The following is a 20811-nucleotide window of genomic DNA, read 5'->3' as shown; positions in this document are numbered from 1 at the left end:
TTATTCTTGTTTTTGTTTTTTGCTTTTTAGGTCACACCTGGGGATGCACCAGGGTTACTCCTGGCTCTGTACTCAGGAATTACTCCTGGCCATGCTCAGGGGACCATATGGGATGCTGGGAATCGAATCTGGGTCGGCCGCATGCAAGGCAAACGCCCTACCCGCTGTGCTATCGCTCCAGCCCCCAAAATAAATTAAATTTTAGGACAAAAATTAATTTCATTTCTTTTAAATGTGGCCGTGGTGGAGGGTCATCGGGTCCTTTGGTAGCAGGGAAAGTGCAGCAACTTTGTCTCTCAGAAATCAGAAACCCTAGCATCACCATGCTCCCCGAACTACAATCTTTAAAAAGTGTTCCAGTCAGTGAAATCTTAAAGTGCATGTTTCACCTACCAATCACTATAGCCAATGGAGTCACATCGCCAAAAGTTTATACTTCACTTTAAGCTAAACATCTCCTGACCCAGCCCACATGAAACTGTTTGTAGGAGCCAGGGACCCCAGGACCCCAGTCATGGAATAGACTCCAGTGAGCACGGGAAGGAGGAGCATTTGGAAATCAGAGAACCGGGAGTTTTTTAGGAGACTACATCTTAGATGGCCTTAAATCACCCAGGCAAGTGTTTCAGCATCTTTTGGTGGGGAAGTGAAGGCTTCAGCAGTGCTCAAGGAATCCAGAAGCTGTCCCCAGATCCTTAGTCAATTAAGTTAAGGACTCAGAGCTTGGGCCTTGCAATGCATTGCTGCTCATGCCACAGTGCTCAGGGGCGTCCTGGGCTACACTAGCTGGTGTTAGTGGAGCCCGTGTAGTGTCTAGCTTTGAGCTCAGGGCCCAGTGCATGCCAGGCAGGCACCCCTGACCACTGAGCTTTCGCCCTGGCCCCTCCACACTTCTTTGTCATGTGTGCTGTTGCTGGTTTGCCAGAGGCCTTCCAACTCTCCCCAGTAAGGAGACAATCCTGGAGATGGTGCTGTCATGGCCCCTTGATGCGTTGGATACTTTTCTGATTTCCCACATTCCCTCAGCACCTGGGATCTGAAGTCCTCTCAGAGGCACTTTACTTTATTCTTGGGCCTTTTGTTCCTCTGTCCCCTGAAAGACCCTCATCTGACCCAACAAAAACCACTTCGTTCCCAAACTCTGAATGCAATTTTTCCCCCAAACATTGCAAGTTGCTTCACTTTTCCTTGCTCGGCCATCAAAGCAGAGCACAGCCAACTCTCCTCTTACGAGTCTTCATCTATTCCACCGTTTCAAGCTTTTGGAAACACCTGGCAGCCTTTCATTCACCTCCTTGAAGCCCCTATACATATATCGATAGAGCTTGGTTTGAAGGAGGGCCAGTGACCTTATTCTTCCAGGTGACACGCACAGCTTAGCTTTAACTTTAAAAAAAATTTTCTGACTGTAATCTTTAATTCTCTTCTTGGCCTCCCTGGCATCTTTTATAGTCTGGAGGTGGGTGGCTGGCTGAGAGTACAAAACTGGTTTTCGTAAGTACTTTCTGCAAATCTTGCAGCTCACTTTGGAGTGTTTCATCTATTTATTGCGTTGGGGCCTCTGTTGAAATGGGGACTAAAATAGTTCTGATTTGGCATCCTGTACATCTCACACAAGACATCCTTAATTTTCCCAGCAATGCAGGAGAAGTGGCTGTATTGGTCTTGTTCTTTAGGGTCACTGAAGGTGCTGGTCACAGACGGAGGTCGCTGCTTGTGTCCTCCTTCGGCCCAAGCCCAGGGCAGACACCTCGAGGTTATTGGACACACCACGGCCCATTTGTGAGGCACCACAGTCTGCTTGGCAGTGGGTGGGAAGCTGTGCACTCAACTGTGCTGGATACTGGCTTGAGCTGAAGAAGACTGAACAATTTACTTGAGCCTCGGGTCACCCGGAAATGGTAGTGCCTGAACTGGGTCTTGGAGGATGAAGATGAGTTCTCTAGGCAGGCAAGTAGGGAAAGCGCTTCTGTGCCCTGAGCCCACTCAGTATCACATTGTTGGCTTTACTCTTAATGACTTCTTTTCTTCTTCTTTCTCTCTTCGTTCTTTTCTCTCTCTCGTGCTGGGTCATGCTGCTCTTATATTCTCTCTCTTCCTCTCTCCCTCCCTCTCTCTCCCCCTCTCTCTTTCTGTTTTATTCATCCACACCTGGTGATGCTCAGGGCTTGCTATTACTAGCTCTGAACTCAGGGATCACTCCTGGCAGGGCTCGGGGGACAATATAGGGTGCTGAAGGTAGAACCCAAGTCAACCATGTGCAAGGCAAGTGCCCTATCCACTGTACTATCTCTCCAGCCCCTATCTTCCCCTTTTCACATCAGCTCTTCATCTTTCTATTGACTGCCAAAGTCATACCACAGGCTTTTTTCCCCTTCTGCTCTTATAAAGGGGAACCTCATCTAATCTCCCTTATCCGTCTTCACCTCTCCCACTTCATTCTCAATACCGCAACCTTCCACATCTTCAATAATTTACATCTCGAGTAAAACTCTCTTGCCCTCGGCCCACGTGCTCTATGCTCTCACCTCCTGCCTTTCCCCTTGCCCTCTCTGTCTTCTCTGATCCAGCCACATCCCCTCAGAGAGGCCAAGCACATGCCAACTGCAGGGAGTTTTTTGCCCTTGTTCTTCCCTTTTCTTAGAAGGCTCAGTCCTCACGTGTCCCCTGGTTCTCTCTGTGCTTTGAGTCCCCACTGAAATGGCACCCTGTAACCCAAAAGCCCACCCTTCACCCATGGTTTAGTGTTCTTCTCTGTGCTTGTCATTGCTTAAGATGTTGCACACTTTTTGGATTATTGTCTGTCCAATCAAGTGAAGAAAAGACATGGTCTTGTTTCCTGACCATTCCCATGCCTGGTTGGTGAAGACAATGGGTGGGCATCACGTGACATGGGAGGAGATGGAAACTGTATGATTCACTTTATGCTCCAGGTTTCTTATAAAAAAAACCTCATTATCATGGATAGCAATTGTTCATTGAAGAGTAACTATCTGTGAAGCCTTATGCTAGGTATTTAACACACATTATCTCGCATGGCAGTGTAGGTACTATTTCAAGTCTCATTTTAACAGAATGCGGGGACTAGAATAACCTATTATTATTATTATTATTATTATTATTATGTATCAAGGATAATACAGCAGGGCTTGGGAAATAATGAAGGGATTAGTAGAGTGCATGTCATGCACACAGTCAACTTGAGATCGATTCCCAGAATCACACAGTATTTCCAGGTGCAGTTCTGGAGGCCACTAGCATTGCCAGTATGGACCTAGTGGTCCCCAGCACCATGGTTCCCAAGCAGCACTGCCCGCTTTGGTCCTAGTAATAAACTGGGCTGTGTTGGCTGATTATCACCGAGAGTGTCCCGGGGCCTCCTGGGCATCACTTGAGAGCTTCTCTCCCCAGCAAGAAGGATAACACATTGTAATATACACTAATGAGGGGCGGAAGGATAGTATAGTGGGTAAGACACTTGTCTTGCTTGCACGTGATGACTTGGGTTCCATACCCAGCACCATATATGGTTCCCTGAACACCACCAGGAGTGATCCCTTAACACAGAGACAGGAGTAAGCCGTGAGAGCTTTCAGGTGTGGCCCCCAAGCATACATGTATATGTATATGTGCATACATATACACACAATAATATATACTTCACAGAGTAACTTGTCTCTCTTTCCTGATCTTCTGTATACACATAAATACATCTGCTGTGCCAGACTGGGGTTTGTGTATATGTATGTTTACTAACCTATTTTGCTTTTTTTTGACATTCTTCACCAAAAATATCTAACACACACTCTATGTGTTTTATATATATATATACATATATATATATGTAGATATCAAATGGAAGTGGAAAATGAAGTAGTTTCAATTATAACATTGTGTCTGTAACAGGTTCCAATGTAATGAAAAATATTGATGTAATAAGTTTTCATAAAACATATATATGCGTACAGATACACATACACACACATATATACATATATTATATATATACACACACACCAAGTGATGTGTCTTGGCTGTTTTTCATGAAGCTTTATAAGACACACCTCACTCTTTTTCTTGGTTTCATACATGGTATGATTATTTTGTTTCCTATTGACTGATATGCAACACTGGCTTTTGTTCTGGTTCTTCTGCATTATATATAATTCTGTGAGAAACTCCACATTCTATACTGTTATCGGGGCTTAGCTGTTTCCAGGTACCTTCGTGAATCACTAGGGACTGTCCTAGACATTACTTTGCTAGTGCATCATATATGCACATGTTGCTTATTAATTATATTTTGGCCTCTACAGCAGACATACCGAGTAGCCTGTCTACTTCGCAACCATCCACCTCTTCTATGCAAAGCAAGCACTTTACCTGCTGTACTGTTCCTCTGGCTCCTAAAAACTCACTCTTTATTGATTTCTTTCCCATTCATGTCTTTCCATGTGTTTCGTACACTCCCCCGGCAGATGTTTCTGAGGTTCACCTCCAAACGAAGTCCCACTCTAATTCTTGCCTTGGATTCTTCTGGAGAGTCCAAACTAAGATTCATTTATGAAAAGAAGTTTATTCTTTAAGTAATCATGGTGTGTGAAGTTGGTATGATTTTAAGTATAAATAATTTTTTAAAAAAGAGAACATATTTTAGATCTTAATTTCTAGCCTTTACACAAATGTTAGTTTTATTTCTTTATTTCTTTTAGCATTCTATTAGCTTTATTTCTTTCCAAACAAAGATGATTATGCAAACCTATATATATATATTACTTATACGTATATATAAACATATATCCTTTTAAATTTACATAAGTGCAATAATATTAAACTCTATGTTTGGTACTTTTCCCCACTTAACGGCATATCTAGGAAAGTATTTATATTTACAAATACAGATCTTTAGCAATTTAATGTTCTTACATTATGTGGTCTCACCATAGGTATCTAGTCTTCTATTAAGGAACATTTATTGTTTCTAAATTTATGTAGTTCAACCATGCTGTGACAAATATTTTTGTACATGTATCTTAGCTCATTTTTAAAAATTACATAAAATTATAACATTTAGCCAAATGCCGTTAAATTCATTTTTCTTTTTTTAGATATTGCTATTCTCTCTCCAGATAGAAAGCACTGACTTCTACCAATAGTGTGTGGACGCCCATCTTTTCATCTTTCCCCAGCACTTAAATTTGGTCACCTGTTTGCTTAAAAAGTGTTTCATAAGTTAATTGTGCATATTGACATTACGGTTCAATGAATTACCTTTTTTTATATCCTCGGTCCCTTTTTCAATTAATATAAGTCCTGTGACATTGTAATTTAACAAATAGCACAGCAGGCAGGGCGTTTGCCTTGCACGTGGCTGACCCAGGTTTGATTCCTCTGAGAGTATCCCATCCCCACAGCAGAACCAGGCAAGCTACCTGTGGAATATCTGATATGCTAAAAAAATAGTAACAACAAGTCTCATAATGGAGATGTTACTGGTGCTCGCTTGAGCAAATCGATGAGCAATGGGATGACAGTGACAGTGATAATTTTTTATTAAAAATTAAAAAATTTAAAAATATTTTACAGCTTAATATAACAAAATAATTAAATAAATAGATGACAGTTCATCGAATCCTAATTATTTTACTATGTTTTACCTTTGCTTTTGGGGTTATTTTCTTCTATCTATATGGTGACAGTCCACATAATAGAACTGTTTTTAGCTTGCTAGCCAGAAAGAGTATTTTACACGTGGAAACTGGCAAATGTCACAAGTTTTTTTAAAATTATTTTTTCGTTTGGCTATTTGGTTGTTAAGCATTTACCATCACATAACTGACATTTTGCTCTGAGAAAAGCTGACTATTTTCAGAACAGAAATTCAATCATCAGTTTGGGAATACAACTTGAGACATTTCAACCCCTTCTGGTCCCAAAATTCTACAGTCTGTTGTACTCGGAATTACTCTCTCTGGCTATATTACCAAGTGAGGTTTAGTTCAGAAAAATCTAGTTTAGTAACTTTCCTCTCAGTCTCTACATTCCTAACCTGGATCTCATTTTGATGTAATTCAACCCTTTGATGAGTTGTCCACAGGATTTTCCCTGTGATGTCTCAGATTTGGATTCCAAAGTGGCAATCCAGGATAATATTATTTATCTTCATTCATCTGTTTTTCATTTGATATTAAGTGTTCTTCCAACATTCGACTCTTTCTCTAAACGTTATCAAAGTAGCCAAAATGTATTGACGATTTTACTTACTCCCTTCCACATGGCAGCTCATATTTTGTAGAAAGCAAAAGACAGTTGGATAAAAGATGGTCAGATGATGACTTTGGGATATGACATCAACTCTTGAAGTCAGATAATAGATAGTTAGATAATAAATAATGGAAGCACTGTTCCTACCAGTTTTAAAGAAAGGCTTTGTTTTGTTTCATAAATCAGATTTTTAGATGAAGCTAAGAAAATTTAAGATACATAAAAATAACGTGAAAAAATGTAATATTCAAGTATCTATTAGATCATTTTATAGAAACCTTCTTACTCAGAGTATAAAAAAGTTACTTTTTTGTGTCAATATTTTCTAAGATGTTTTCAGAATGTTTAGCACACATTTAAAAATGTATTTTATAAAGTTTTTCACAATAATTTATTATATTCAATATTACAATACCAATCCCACCACCACATTATACCTTCTTGCCACCATTATTTCAAGTATTCCAGCCATTCCCAAAGTCTCCTACAAAGCAGGACCTAAATAATTTATTTTGTATTGCTTGTTATTAATAATACACTAAAAATGATCCTAAGAAGTTTCCTTAGAGGAAATGTGTGCATACTGTTGGATACCATTAAGCCCTTGTACAAGAGATTACTAACATGCTGTTACAGGCTGAGCCTGTAGCACACATTTCAATAGAAATCATTACTGAATCAATTTTAGTAATAATTATTCATTGTTCATCCTGAAAAATTTATATACCATATTAATGTAATTTTTGTTTTTGTGGGGCACATTTTACCAAGAATGTTATTTTAATTCAATTTTTTTTTTTTTTTTTTTTTTTTTTGCTTTTTGGGTCACACCTGGCGATGCACAGGGGTTACTCCTGGCTCTGCACTCAGGAACCACCCCTGGCCGTGCTCAGGGGACCATATGGGATGCTGGGATTTGAACCGGGTCGGCCGCGTGCAAGGCAAACGCCCTACCCGCTGTGCTATCTCTCCAGCCCCTTAATTCAATTTTTTTATAAATATGTCATTTGTATCACATTCACAGATGGTCAGAGGAATTTGCTCACTGTGTTGCCCCAAATTTTCTTTTAAACTGAGGTAACACTGATTTTATAAGACTGTGCATATTTGAGTAGAGGTAAAATTCATACTTCCTTAAAATATATGTGGTCACACAGAACAGCACCTGCCAGCAAGGTACCAAATACCACTACCAGTGTTAACTGGATGCCCCCTCTTTCATGTCTCTCCTTAATCTAGTAACTTTAGGTCTTTGGTCAAAGTCTAAAGATTTGATTTCATTAGTTTGCCTGTTCCCTAGCTGTACATCTCTGTAGTTCACATATGAATGGTCATTTGGTATTTGTCTTTGCCCTTCTCATGTATTTCATGTAGCATGACCACTTATGTTCTGCTATCATCATGAAAGGGAAGTTCATCTTTATTTATAGCTGAGTAGTTTTCCATTTATACATATACCACATCTTTTCCATTTATCTATAATTGGACACTTTGGTTGTTTCCATATTTGGGATAATGTACATATTTCCACAATGAACACTGATGTAAATATATCTTTTCAAATTAGTGTTATCTTCAGTTTTTGATTAGTGTTGCTCAAAATTTTCAAGCCTGTCTTTAATTCCTGTTTCTGCTCTTTTTATCTGAACTTTTATTTTCTCTTTTACATGCAATTATGTAATTTCTTCAAGATGCAATTCAGTCTTACATTATAACGTATAATATAATTAATTTTATTAATGATATGCTTAGGACTCATAGCTACTATTTTATGCATTACTCATTTGGCAAATAATTATACTTTCCCTTGTGACTTCCACTGTTAGTCAATTTTGACTTTGATTAGATTAATCTCAGAATTTAGACAAGAGTTTCTTGGGGCTGGAGCAATAGCACAGTGGGTAAGGTGTTTGCCTTGCACGCAGCTGCCCTGGGTTCAATTTCCAGCATTCCATACTGCCAGGAGTAATTCCTGAGTGCAGAGCCAGGAATAACCCCTGTGCATTGCCAGGTGTGACCCAAAAAGAAAAAAAAAGAGGTTCTTATCCTGAAATGAATGAACTACTTGTGACTTTAGGGAAAACTGGAGATGACATTAATTATTTATTTGGCAAAATTCTGTGTTTACATCTCAATGTACAGTTTCAGAGTCAAAAATCCTCACCTTTCACCAGACTCTTTTTTTAAAATTTATTTATTAGTGAGTCACAGTGAGGGTACAGTTACAGACTTATACATTTTTGTGCTCATGTTTCCCTCATACAAAGTTCGAGAACCCATCCCTTCACCAGTGCCCATTCTCCAACACCAATAAACCCAGCATCCCTCCCACCCTCCCAAACACATCTCCCCCCAACCCCGCACTGTGGCAGGGTCTTCCCTTTTGTTCTCTCTCTCTAATTAGGTGTTACCTTTCACCAGACTCTTAAAGGAAATTTTGAACCCAAGAATTTAATCTCTAGAGAAAAGATACAATAGGATTGATAAATTTCATTCTATTTCCATACTATCTCCTATAATCCAGTGAGTAATAAGTGCACACTGTATAGATCTAATGTTTACACTAATTTGTGATTATTAGATTCTTATTTTTTTAATGATTATGTGTTTCCATCTCACAATTGCCATGATATTTGACAATAATATAGGTATATGCTTATTTTAATTTTTGTTGTTATATCAGGGATTGATATCAGGGATTGAACGATGGCCTCAAACATATACAGTAATGTATATTTAAAAGTTCTGAAATGCTTAAAGTAATATCTTAAGATCATGATAACTTACCTTGATACAATACAGAAATTTTAAATTTCTGGAATGTTCTGTCATTTGATTACCTTTTACATGTCTTCTTCTAGAGAGGTTGAAATTTGGAAATTGTTTCTCCCTTAACTCTAAATTCAACTATATCTATTTTCTTTCCCATCAGCTTGTCAATAAAAAATGCTCTCTTTTCTGGTCATAATTATTCCTTGATAATTTTTACTTTCATATTATTAATATCTCAATACCATTCTACTGTAATTCTTGAGGATTTCTATCTTTTCACACATCCTTCTTCTTTTATGTTCACGGCTCATATGCTGTGCCATCTCTTACACAATGTTTTTGTCCTTTACCCTGCTTAAGCTATCCATTCCCATGGTACTAACCAGATCTTGTCATCAGATCGGTAAAAACCAATTACTACATTCCCTTCATGGTGGTAGAGTAATGATACCTTCCTCCAGATGTCTGCACTCTAACCCATACAATCTGTAATGTTGCATTACATGGTAAGGGGGAACTAAAGCTGAAGATTGCATTCATGTTACTTAATAACTTATCTTACATATATATTTGTTATCCTGGATTATCCAAAGAGTCCAGTGCAGTCACAAGAATCCTTGCAAGTGAAAGAGGGAAGTAGAAGAGGAAGTTGGAAGGGTACTATATGAGAACCGGACCCACAATTCCTGACTTTGAACATGGAGGAAACGGGCCATGAGTCAGGCATGGGGGTGATTCCTTCCTCAGATGGGCCAGGATTCTTCCTAGAACATCCCCAAAGGAATACAGTCCCATAAAAACTTTGATTTTTAGCCCAGTGGGACCCATTTCAGAATGCTGAACTAATCACTTTTTTGAAAGGGTGCATACCTAATGGTGCTCAGGGTTTCCTCCAGGCTCTCTGCACTCAGGCATCACGCGTAGGAAGCTCAGGAGACCATATGTGGTGCTGGGGACGGAACACAGGTTGGCCACATGCAAGGCAAGTACACTACTTGTGGTTCTACTTCCCCAGCTCCCAAAATATTGACTTTTATGAATTATTACACATATATTTGGTAAGTCAATAAACTGCGATAATCTGTTACAACAGCAATAGGAATGGAATACACCTTTCTTTAAGCAAATGAGGCAAAGTTTGCCTTCAAACCATCTATTCAATAACTTCGGTTTACAATCTCTTAATCCCCAAATTCAATAGATTTTTATTCCTCTAACTCCTCTAATTCATTATCCCATGACTTTTTTTTTACTATTTTTCAACCCACTAATATCCTTTCCTTCCAGCACTCAGATCTCATGATCTGGAATTATAATCATTCATTTGCAACTCCCAACTCCCATGACCTTTCTTCCCTTTTTTAACTACAGGTAGGATTTTCCCCTGAGAAAAATCCTACCTCTAGTTAAACTCATCGCATCATCTATTTTTTTTCTTAAACCTGATAGTTGGGTATTTCTGGAAACAAGCAAAAACCCAACATAACCAAAGTTTCACCTCCAATTCAAGATACTACTATTAAGTGATACCTTCGTGTTTCTGGCAAAATCCACCAGGATTCCTCAAATACCCACCATTTCCTTTCCCCCACAATTCACCCCCATCATTTATACTGCCATTTCGATGAGAAGTGGGAACAACTATGATGGTACCAATCTAAGTTTTTTCCCTCTGATGCAACAGAAAGTCCAAGCCACTTGCATCTATCCAACAATTAGATTCTTTTGTTCCCATCAAATCCCTTTTTATACACTCTACTGCATCCTTTTCAAGCCCAAGGACATCCTGCTCTCTCTCCCAGGTTGAAAGCACACTGAATCCCCCTTTATTAGGCTCATGTCTTTGAACCACATGAGAGTGTGTCTGCATACCCTCATCCATTTTGTCCTGAGTTCACTCCAGTTAGACTTTGCTCTTCCTCTCCCTTCTGAAAGTTTTCATGATCATGTCAACAGGCCTTTCCTTGGCTAAATGTCATGAGTATATAACATGGGGACCCTCATCTAATTTGGCCCATCAGCAGCATTGGATAGAATTTCTTGCCTTGAATTATTAAAAAACTTCCTAAATGTTAGAAAGGCTCCTAGCTTTAATGTGGTTCTGCTCCTGAGCCTCTTCTCTGCTCAGCAGTTAGAAGTTTTGTGTCGTTTTGTTCTTAGTGTTGGGGTGATGGCAGATCTCAGCAAGCTGTCCTTCCTCGGGTCCCTTCGGGGAAGGGCAGGCACAGTGTGCTGTGTGGTCTGGACCCACTGCTCCTGCCCTGGCCACATACATGCTTTTCCCTGTGACACTCAACTCCACACTCAGTGCCCCTTGCTGTCCACACATACCCTAAGTCATGGGTTCTGCCCCTGTTCTCTCTGCACAGCTCTCTTTTCCCTCCTGGTCTCTGCTCAAATGTCGTCTTGTCAGTGGTTTTTCCCTGACAGTCTCCAACCTGAAAGAATAACACCCTGTGCTACTCACCCCACATTCTTTTTCCAGGGGATTTATCACTATCTGAGTTTTTGTAGATATATATATATGCATATGCATATATATGCACACAAAATAAATGTAAGATAATAAATGATTATAATATAATTTAGCATTTTCATGATTTATAAGACACTATTTTAATTATAATTAACATGAAATTATTAAATTTATGTATATAAATATATGTCAATATATTAGTACTAAATATTAATTTAGTTATAGTGATAGATGTCAATGCTTACATTAGTATTAAATATGCAATAATATCACTGTATCACTATCATCCCATTGTTAGTTGATTTACTCAAGCAGGCACCAGTAACGTCTCTATTACACTCAGCCCTGAGATTTTAGCAACCTCTCCTTACTCATCTTCAATCATTGGGAACTATGCAATAATGTAAATGGAAATAATTAAATTTATAATTTTATAGGTTATGGTATAAATAATCATTTGTATCACTTGTAGTCCCATTGATCTTCGATTTGCTCGAGTGGGTGCCAGTAATGTCTCCATTTGTCCCTGTCGCATGCTAGTGCAGCCCAATGATATCAAAATCCTCTGAGAGCTGTATTGTGGATTCACCACCAGGATCTCACCATTCTACAACGAAGTGATCATTGATGTAAAGAGAGGGGTGCGTCAGGGTGATACCATTTCACTGAAACTCTTTAGTGCCACCCTCGAGAACATCATGCAATGACTGGAATGGGAAGGAATAGGAGTGAAGATAGACGGTCGGCAATTACACCACCTCCGCTTCGCTGACGACATCGTTCTCATAACACATCAGCCAAGCGGCATAAATGCTGGCCAACTTCGACAACGAGTGTGGAAAGGTCGGATTGCAGCTGAATCTCAACAAGACGATGTTCATGAAAAACGAACTGGTCCCTGAAGCTCCATTTTCTCTCATTGGAACGAACATCTCCGAATGCAGCAGCTATGTGTACCTGGGTCGAGAAATCAACATGAGGAACGACTTGGTGCCAGAACTGCGCAGGAGGAAGAGAGCAGCGTGGAATGCATTCAAGAGCGTTGAAGAGGTGGTTAAGAGAACGAAGAACCTCCTACTCCGGGCACATCTTTTCGATTCCACCGTTCTTCCTGCACTAACATATGCCTCAGAGACCTGGGCCCTACGCAAACAGGATGAGAATGCTATTAGGGTATCCCAAAGAGGAATCGAAAGAGCTATGCTGGGAATATCATGTCTCACTCAAGTGAGAGAAGGAATCTGGAGTTCTGACCTCCGTCGACGGTCAAAAATCAGGGATGCTGTCTCATTTGCCAAGGCATCAAAAATCAGATGGCCGGTCGATTCAGAGACGGCCGATGGACTAGAGCTGTTACTTACTGGATTTCACAGGACATCAGAAGACCTCGTGGCCGCTCACCGACTAGATGGTCAGATTTCTTCGTCAAATTCCTGAATGAACGATTTGAGGCTCTTCCTGTTTCCTGGAGCAAGCAGATATCATGGTATAAATCATGTGTCTAATATACTAATGTTATATATAATTCTATCCTTGCTGTGTAGTATATGTGTATGTGAGTGTATACTTCTTTCTTACTAAAATCTAAGTGCTGGGGAGATCACTTGAGGAACAGGCATGCAAACCTGGCAAGCTCAGGATCCTGGCTTAAATCTCTAGTATTTCCAATTCTCCTTAGCTCCATGGGGTGTAGTCCTGCTGGCCCACTGGGAGGTACTTCACAAAAGGAAAAATGATCGATGGATTGATAGATAAATTGATAGGTAAAATGCCACCAGGGCAGGGCCTTTGATTTCTTCCTTGTTATATACTTAAGCACCTACAAAAGTGCTTTATGGAAGGTTGAATGTATATGATGAATAAATAAAAAATGAGGAATTAAACAAAACTGAGCATGCATTTAAATGTACTGTACTTAGACTGTGGAATTTTGTTTTCACTGTTTTAAGAATAGGGCCAGCAAGACAAGCTTTCCCTAGCTTCCCACATCCTAGCATTAGCTCTCTCATCAGATATTCATGCGTGATCCTGAGAGTTAGTCTACCTGATGGATTTTCAGCCTTGGAAGGCATCTTCTCCAAAGTCCTAGAATTTTGTGCTTTCTTTGTTGTCTTTTGATAATCTCCTCTTAAATGCACTCTTCTCATGGGAGAAGATTGTGGAGTAGAAGTTAATATTGATGCTGTCGGTGAATGATTTCTTTGATATTTGTGAGAACTGCAGCCTTTCATCAGAAAAAGGGAGGCAACACTGCTTTTCCCACACTGGGAGGGAGCAGCTTCATTCTCATACACACTTTGGAAATGGTCTTTGCCCAGTAATTGGTCGGGCAAAAAAAATAATTATTGGACTAATCCAATACCACGGTGTTTGCTGAATATCATGGAAGTGTACATTCCTAGAATGATTGAGTTAGATAAGTCTTCTCTTCTGTTTTCACCTTTTGAAAAGTCTCAGTAGCCTAAGAGTTTCTAAGCCATCTAGAGCTTGTGGGATATTATAGCAGATCCCATTTTTTTGGGGGGAGGGGTCAACCCGTCGATGCTCAGGGGTTACTCCTGGCTCTGCACTCAGAACCACTCCTGGTGCTGCTTGGGGGACCATATGGGATACTGGGAATCGAACCCAGATCGGCCGCATGCAAGGCAAATGCCCTACCTGCTGTGCCCCAGGCCCCAGTTTTAACTATTCCACCATCTCATAGTCAAATAAAGTCAGAACAAAAAGTGAATATTTATTTCCTCCCCCTTATTTCATTTGGTTCCTCTTTATTGAGGAACTGTGATTTATAATACCACTAATGATGACTTCATGCATACATCAATCCCTTATTTTGAAGGAAAGAGCTAGTTTCTGCAGAAATTTGAGTTATGGAAACACTGGATTTAGGATTTTGTTGTGGGATACTATAGAATTTTGAGCAGTCCTGTTTTGTCTTTTTTTTTTTGAGACACTCCAAACGAGAGAATAATATGTTTTAGTTGGAGATATTTGCTTTTGATATTTGCTAAGGATTCAAAGAAGAATTTATGTCAAATTTATGGACTCTTGAATGATGACTAAATTATACTTGCAGTTTCTGTACCTCTAGTGTGCATGAATGATGGATGCTACATGATGGCTGACAAACAGCAGTATGTGTTAAGAATTCCATTCATTGGGTATTAATAGTATCATGACTCGAAGCAACTCTTGCTTATTTCATAAGCTATTTCTGGCCCTGCAGATTTGGAGGTTTCACCAGGCCTTCAGCTCCAAATCATTCAACTGAAGAAAAGATAAGGGAACAGAAAAGAATAAAATCAATTCCAAATCAATGGAACCACATAGGAAACAAAATTGTAGTATAGCAAGACATGTATTTTGGAGAGCAGTTACAAATGGAGTATAGATAGATGGTCTTCTGTAAAAATTCACAGCGAAATTTATGGCCAAATGTTAACTAAAAACAATGTCATTCACTCATTTACTCACTCAACAAACTAATGAAGGGTATAAGAAATAGCTCGGTGTTACAAAACTAGCTCTCTCTCTCTTTCCCTCTCTCTCTTTCTCTCTCTCTCACACATACACACACACACTCTTACAAAAACACAAAATAAAAGAATATTTGATGGAGCATTATATGTGTGCATATGAGAATGTGTGAGAATTGAGAATAGATAAAATTATTTTCTGGAGTACGGATCTGAGAAAGCCCATAAAGATGATCTTGCTCTTCAAGTCCATATTCTCCCTTGAACACATGTCTTGTTTGTCTCGAATGTTCCTTTGCTAGCCTATTTCTACTCTATGCTTCGTTGCCTGCCTATTCCCACTGTATGTTTTTTTGCTTGCCTATTTCCACTGAGCCTGTGTTTTCTCTCAGGCATTACTTCTCTTTTTTCCCTCACATCCTTCCAAACAAGTTTCAATAAAATCTTTGTGTTTCCAAAGTAAAAGGAAAAGAATGATGACTATGAAAAAGATCCAGGTCCCTGTTTTCTGCTGTGACCTTTGATGTGGTGCTAAGCCTCCAAGGAGGAGTCTGCACAAATGAATTCCCAAGACAAAGGATTTCTGAGGATTAAGTGAGTGGATACTTTGAAAGCATCTCACCATCACTGTGAGCCATTATGGTCATTTAACAGGGCAGGTTTCTTTCCCCTTTTCCCAGGAAGGAAACGGCTCCCTCCTCTTCCCACAAAGGTAGGAGGGCATCCTGAGAAGATGGGCTTGTCTCTGAGGAAATCGGGTTCCTGGAATCTGCATGGTATTCTCTGACACCTGCCAGAGAGCCCTTCCTGCTTTCCATGAAAATCCCAGTGCTGTTCAGGTGCCTCTCCTGTCTGCCGTGAGACAACCCCTCCATCAACAAAAACTTTTAAAATAAAAGTTAAAATAAATGAGTGACAGGTGGAAAAAAGATGGTGGCGAGAGACCTGCCTTGCTCCTTTCTGGAAATGCCCACAGCTGCAGGTTTCCGGGATATTTTTTGTTGGCATTGGGCCACTCCCTGTCTCAACAGGAGTCATTCCTCAGGCCGGAGGCTTCCTGCATCCCTTCACACAGCACAAGAAGTGCCAGTATCAGACACGCAGGTGGCTCCTGCTACTGAAGAGCTGAGGCCAAGTGGCACTGCTAGCGAAGTGTATGTCTACACCACCTGCTGCCAATTCCAGATCAACCAATAGTCTTTAAAGGCCAGGCTATTCCTCAGAAGGAGCGCGCGCGCGCGCGCGCGCGCGCGCGCGTGTGTGTGTGTGTGTGTGTGTGTGTGTGTGTGTATGGCAAAAATCACCTTAACTCTAAACAATCTATTGAACTCATGACCTTTACCCTTTCACCCTTAAAGGAAAGCTGCCATCTCCAACAGAATGGTGATAGTAGTTGGTAATGGTTAGGTCACCAGCCCAGGATCCTGTCCCCCTAATGACTCGGGCAAGTTACTGAGACTCCATGCCTACTACTGTGTGCCTGCAATGCAGGAGAACAACAATTTTTTGGTTAACTGTTATATAAGTTAAATGGTGAATAGGTGAGAGTGATTCGAATTAGGAACAATACCTAATTGTATTTCTGAAGTATCAACCTTTTTATTTTATTTTATTTTGCTTTTTGGGTCACAACTGGAGATGCACAGGGGTTACTCCTGGCTTTGCACTCAGGAATTACTCCTGATGGTGCTCAGGGGACCATATAGGATGCTGGGAATCGAACCCGGGTTGGCCGAGTGCAAGGCCCTACCCGCTGTGCTATTGCTCCAGCCCCAAGTATCAACCTTTTCACTCGTGGTATTTCCAGTTATGTATGTGAGGTTAAAGGGCAAGTGGGGGTCACCCTTGGGTCTCCCCTTAGGGAGCCCATTTGTTGATTCTTGTAATAGAATATTCAATAAAGGCTGCGCTGGCTCCTCCGTAAGTGGGATGATTCCAGCTCATGGCCCAGAGGGCACTGCAGGGACTCCTCTAGGGAAAGTGCTTATAAAGTGCTTCACTTTGTAACTGCATGATGATAGCCAGTATCACTGCCATTGCCGCATCCTTCCCGCCTGCATTAGAACCTTCCTCGGGTATGGAAACCCACGGAAGTGTGCAGGAGGGAAAGTTGCCCCCTAGTCTGTTAATATTTAGCAGTGGGTTTGCGCTGGGATTGAGAGCAGGGCTTGGCTTGGCACCTCCCGCCGTGTGTCCCAATCCACCCCTCTCTGGGCTTCTCTGCACCTCCCCATGAGACAAGGGGCTTGGCAGTGGGTTCCAGAAGGATGGCCTGCATGGGAAGATGGAAGGCAGGTGAGGTTCTGAGATGGGGGTAATCACAAGACTGGAGCAGGTGGACAGTGTGGGTCCTAAACCATGGCCCAAGAAGAGGTGCAGATGGTGAGCACCACTACGTCATTTCTTTGGGGGAATCTAGTTTTGTGCCAGGAGCCGGAGGGAAGGCAGACAGGGTTCTTCCTGGGCAGCCATAAACGCAACGTTCCACTGACCCAAGGGCAGTTTGGTGCTGGTCCCCCCGTCCCCACCCGTCCCAAGTTCAGGCACCTCAAAGAAAAAGACAGCAAATGTGGCATAGCCCACCTTCTCCTGTCTTCCATGTCCTCAGTGTAGGCTAACATGGGTTTGTCCTTTCTGCTTTGCCACAGGAAGCTTAGGTTTATTGGGTTACTCCCATCACAGTGCTCTCATTCTTTTGTGTTTATTTGTAACTTCTTTCCTTGTGTTCTGTTGACTTGTAAACATTGTTTTTCTCTTCTCCTTAAGTCCTTTGCATAGTTAATTCAGAGCAATGTCCTTTTTGTATGGGCACAAGAAGAGAGTCAATGCTATGCTTTTGTAACTTGGGAGTTAATGGACTCTCAATGATATCTACCTCCTGGGCATCTGTTCTCTCGACTTAAGCCTCAGTTGCCCTAACTTCCTAACATCCCTGAAAGCAGGGTCCTAAGGAGGGACTAGATAGACTCAGGGTAGGGTGACCTATGTGTTATCCTGGCATCGAGATGGGCCTGGCCAAAGTGCCATAATGCTTAACTATAAGTTAAGAGCTTGGTAATGGACAAATGCTGTCATGATCCAAAAAGTAATAACTAGATTCAGAAACCCTGCTAGGGTTAGGAATTGATTAATCTGGCCTGAGCACTGTAGTCTGAGTCTGTAGCAAGATGTTCCCCAAAGAGCTGCCCTAAGAGCCTCTATGTAGCTATTACTGTGTCCATATAACTAATATTAAGATGTTAATTGAGTCATTGGACTAAGGCGAGGAATGCTTCTAGGTGGTGTTTCAGCCCTTGAGCCTGATGGGCAGTCAGGAAGGGCTTTCTTATGTTGATTTTGCTACGGGGCCGGGTGTACCCAGAGTGCTAGGTATGGAGAGGAAAGAGTGGGAGTTGTTGGAAGAGAGAGCAGGAAGCAAGATGGAGCACAGAGAGATGAGCGGGAGAGACAGGAGGAGCCGGCAATGAGGGGCAGTGCGAGACTAGAATGGGGAGCTCAGAGAGACTGAACCAGGCACATGGGAGAATGGAATAAACAGTAACTGATCAACCAACCAGCTTGGCCCTCGTTTCCTCCTCCATCTGCCCCAAGGCATGGGTCGCTCTGGCTGGGCGAGCGCCTGGAGACCACTGAACCCGGGCGGCGAGGGGGGAGAGCCACCTCAGAGATTATACAGTGATCAAACTCCTTCCTAAGGAGGGTCATAAAGCATCCCTTTCCACCATTTTCTTGAGAATCTCAGAGGAGTAAAGATGAAATTCAATGGTAACTGCTGAGACAATGAAAACTTACCGCCTGCCCCACCATCCACGAGCAGCTGTTGAAATGCTCCCAGACCTTGGGCCTGGCAGACTGCCCCAAAGTCACATTTCTGGCAGGTGCAGGAGTCGAGAAAAATCCACCCAAAAAAAGAAGTGCCTCTGTGGGTGCTGTGTTACCAACAGTGGAAGGTGGGACTGCTTTGGGTAGAAACGCCTGCTTTGGACAGACCTCCAGGGTTCAAGGCAGTGCTTGTGGGCTGGCAGGTCCCCAGTTCCTCCCTGGGACGTCTTTTTCAAAGGCATTTGTTCTTTCATCTTTGGAAGCTTTTCCCCGGCATGTGTTAGTGAGCACCAGATCACTCTGTGTCTGTGGCATCACTGAGCTTCCAGAGGGTACTTCTCTTCCACTGCAAACCTGTCCCTGGCCTTGGGGTTTCATCAAATGTGTACTGGCAGATGGCGCACCTGTGGGATTCATGCTGTAATTTCACTAAGAAATGATGGGACTGAAAATGAACATGCACTTGTTGGTGCTGTGAGTCCACCTAAGGGGCTAACCTGGGGCAGGACTTGTTTTCAGTGGCCCCGAGAGAGGCCACTTTCCAAAGTCTTGATACTGTATCCAGTCAGGACCATGTCTACTCAGCCTCTGAATGACGGTAATGGTGATCAGCAGGTTCCCATTCACTGCTTTAAAAGGATAGCAGGAAGAGCATATGACATACCAGATTCCATCCCAGCACTGCCAAGAGTGATTCCAGAGCAAGAAGTAAGCCCTGAGTACAGCTGGGTGTGGCCCTAAAATAAGAAAACAAGACAAAAAGATTTTTCAGGCCCCTGGGGTCTTTATATTAGGAGATGGGCTTCACAGGAATCCCAGATTAGGCTAGGCATAGAGGTAGTACAAAGGAAATTCTTCCTACTATTTTAAAAAAGACCTCACTATGGTGGGTGGGGGGACTGGAGTACAGCAGTAGGGCATCCCCCTTGCATGCGGCCAACCCGTGTTTGATTCCTCCGTCCCTCTCGGAGAGCCCAGCAAGCTACCAAGAGTATCGCACCCATACCGCAGAGGCTGGCAAGTTACCCGTGGTGTATTCGATATGCCAAAGCAGTGACAACAAGTCTCACAATAAGAGATGTTACTGGTGCCTGCTCGAGCAACTCAATGAGCAAAGGGATGACAGTAACAGTAACAGTGATGGGGGTGGGGCATCCTTACCTATTTCAGGCTTCACTCTCCTTGACTCTGCAGGGCTTTGTGTCTCCCTGATGCTGTGGAGGCAACTCTCCTCTGTGGCCAGGATGCAAAAGCACTAGTGTTGCTTCTATTCCTTCCTGCTTTCTCTCTGTCTCTGTCTCTCACACACACTCTCACTCTCTCTCCTGCTCCTCTGAGCCTCCAGACAATAATGGTTCCTTTGTTCTTTTTCTCTGATAGCTTTAAAAGTGATCCCCGCCATGCCCTCAACCTTTGGTATTTAGCATCTTAGTAGATATCAGTACAGTCATAACGTTCACCCATCTAGTCTGACTTTTTTGCGTTTGTGCTCTTTTGTTTTTTACTCAAATTTGGTCAAGTTTTCCCTTGATTGTGCATGCCTCCACCTGAAAATGGGAACTCGTCATGAGCTGCTTCTGTGATCATATGGTTTCCTTAGATGTCTCCTGTAGCTTTTCCCTCTAAGGTTCATTTGTGGTTAAAGTATAAATATTTGGTTTCTACTTCCTCCTGGAGAGCTTCTGGTCATAGAGTCTGGTGTGTTTGTTTTCAATCTGTAGACTTTCTTTTCTGAAATCTTGGACTCACTGGAGACTACAAGAAAAGAACTCCATAGGCAGCGTCTGGCCCCAGCATAAACACAAGATTTGATTTGGTGGAAGCGTTCAAGAATTCTGCATTTGAACTCCCCATGTGCTCCTGTCTCTTCCTATCATCGCAAACATCTGACTGCTCCTCGCAATTCCTTCACCTGTCTGGTCTCTGCAGACAATTGAGTTTGTGAGCCCCGCCGAAGGCTGTGACCAGGGTTCCTCCCTCTGCGATGATTTACCTTTTTCC

General features: G+C 41.8%; 1 protein-coding gene across 13 annotated transcripts in view; it reads right to left on the bottom strand.

Annotated features, from left to right (window-relative positions):
* The window catches only part of LOC129406992 (uncharacterized), a 153702-nt gene that overhangs the window by 45842 nt on the left and 87049 nt on the right, over window positions 1-20811 (bottom strand). For 2 of the 13 annotated variants that reach the window (XR_008631386.1, XR_008631387.1), the window contains exon 3: window positions 9907-12977. The exons of 9 other annotated variants lie outside the window; for them this stretch is intronic. Coding sequence is in view for 1 of the 4 variants with exons in the window: in XM_055146859.1 (XP_055002834.1) it covers window positions 12460-12655; window positions 12874-12977 (300 nt within the window). In the remaining 3 variants the exon portion in view is untranslated. The remainder of the gene's footprint in view (window positions 1-9906; window positions 12978-20811) is intronic. 2 more of the 13 variants (XM_055146859.1, XR_008631388.1) reach the window with 2 other exon arrangements.

Source organism: Sorex araneus, chromosome 9 (genome assembly GCF_027595985.1).
Source record: "Sorex araneus isolate mSorAra2 chromosome 9, mSorAra2.pri, whole genome shotgun sequence".
Classification (NCBI taxonomy): domain Eukaryota; kingdom Metazoa; phylum Chordata; class Mammalia; order Eulipotyphla; family Soricidae; genus Sorex; species Sorex araneus.
The sequence above is the reverse complement of the archived record's forward strand: the minus strand, read 5'-3'. Positions and strand labels throughout refer to the sequence as shown.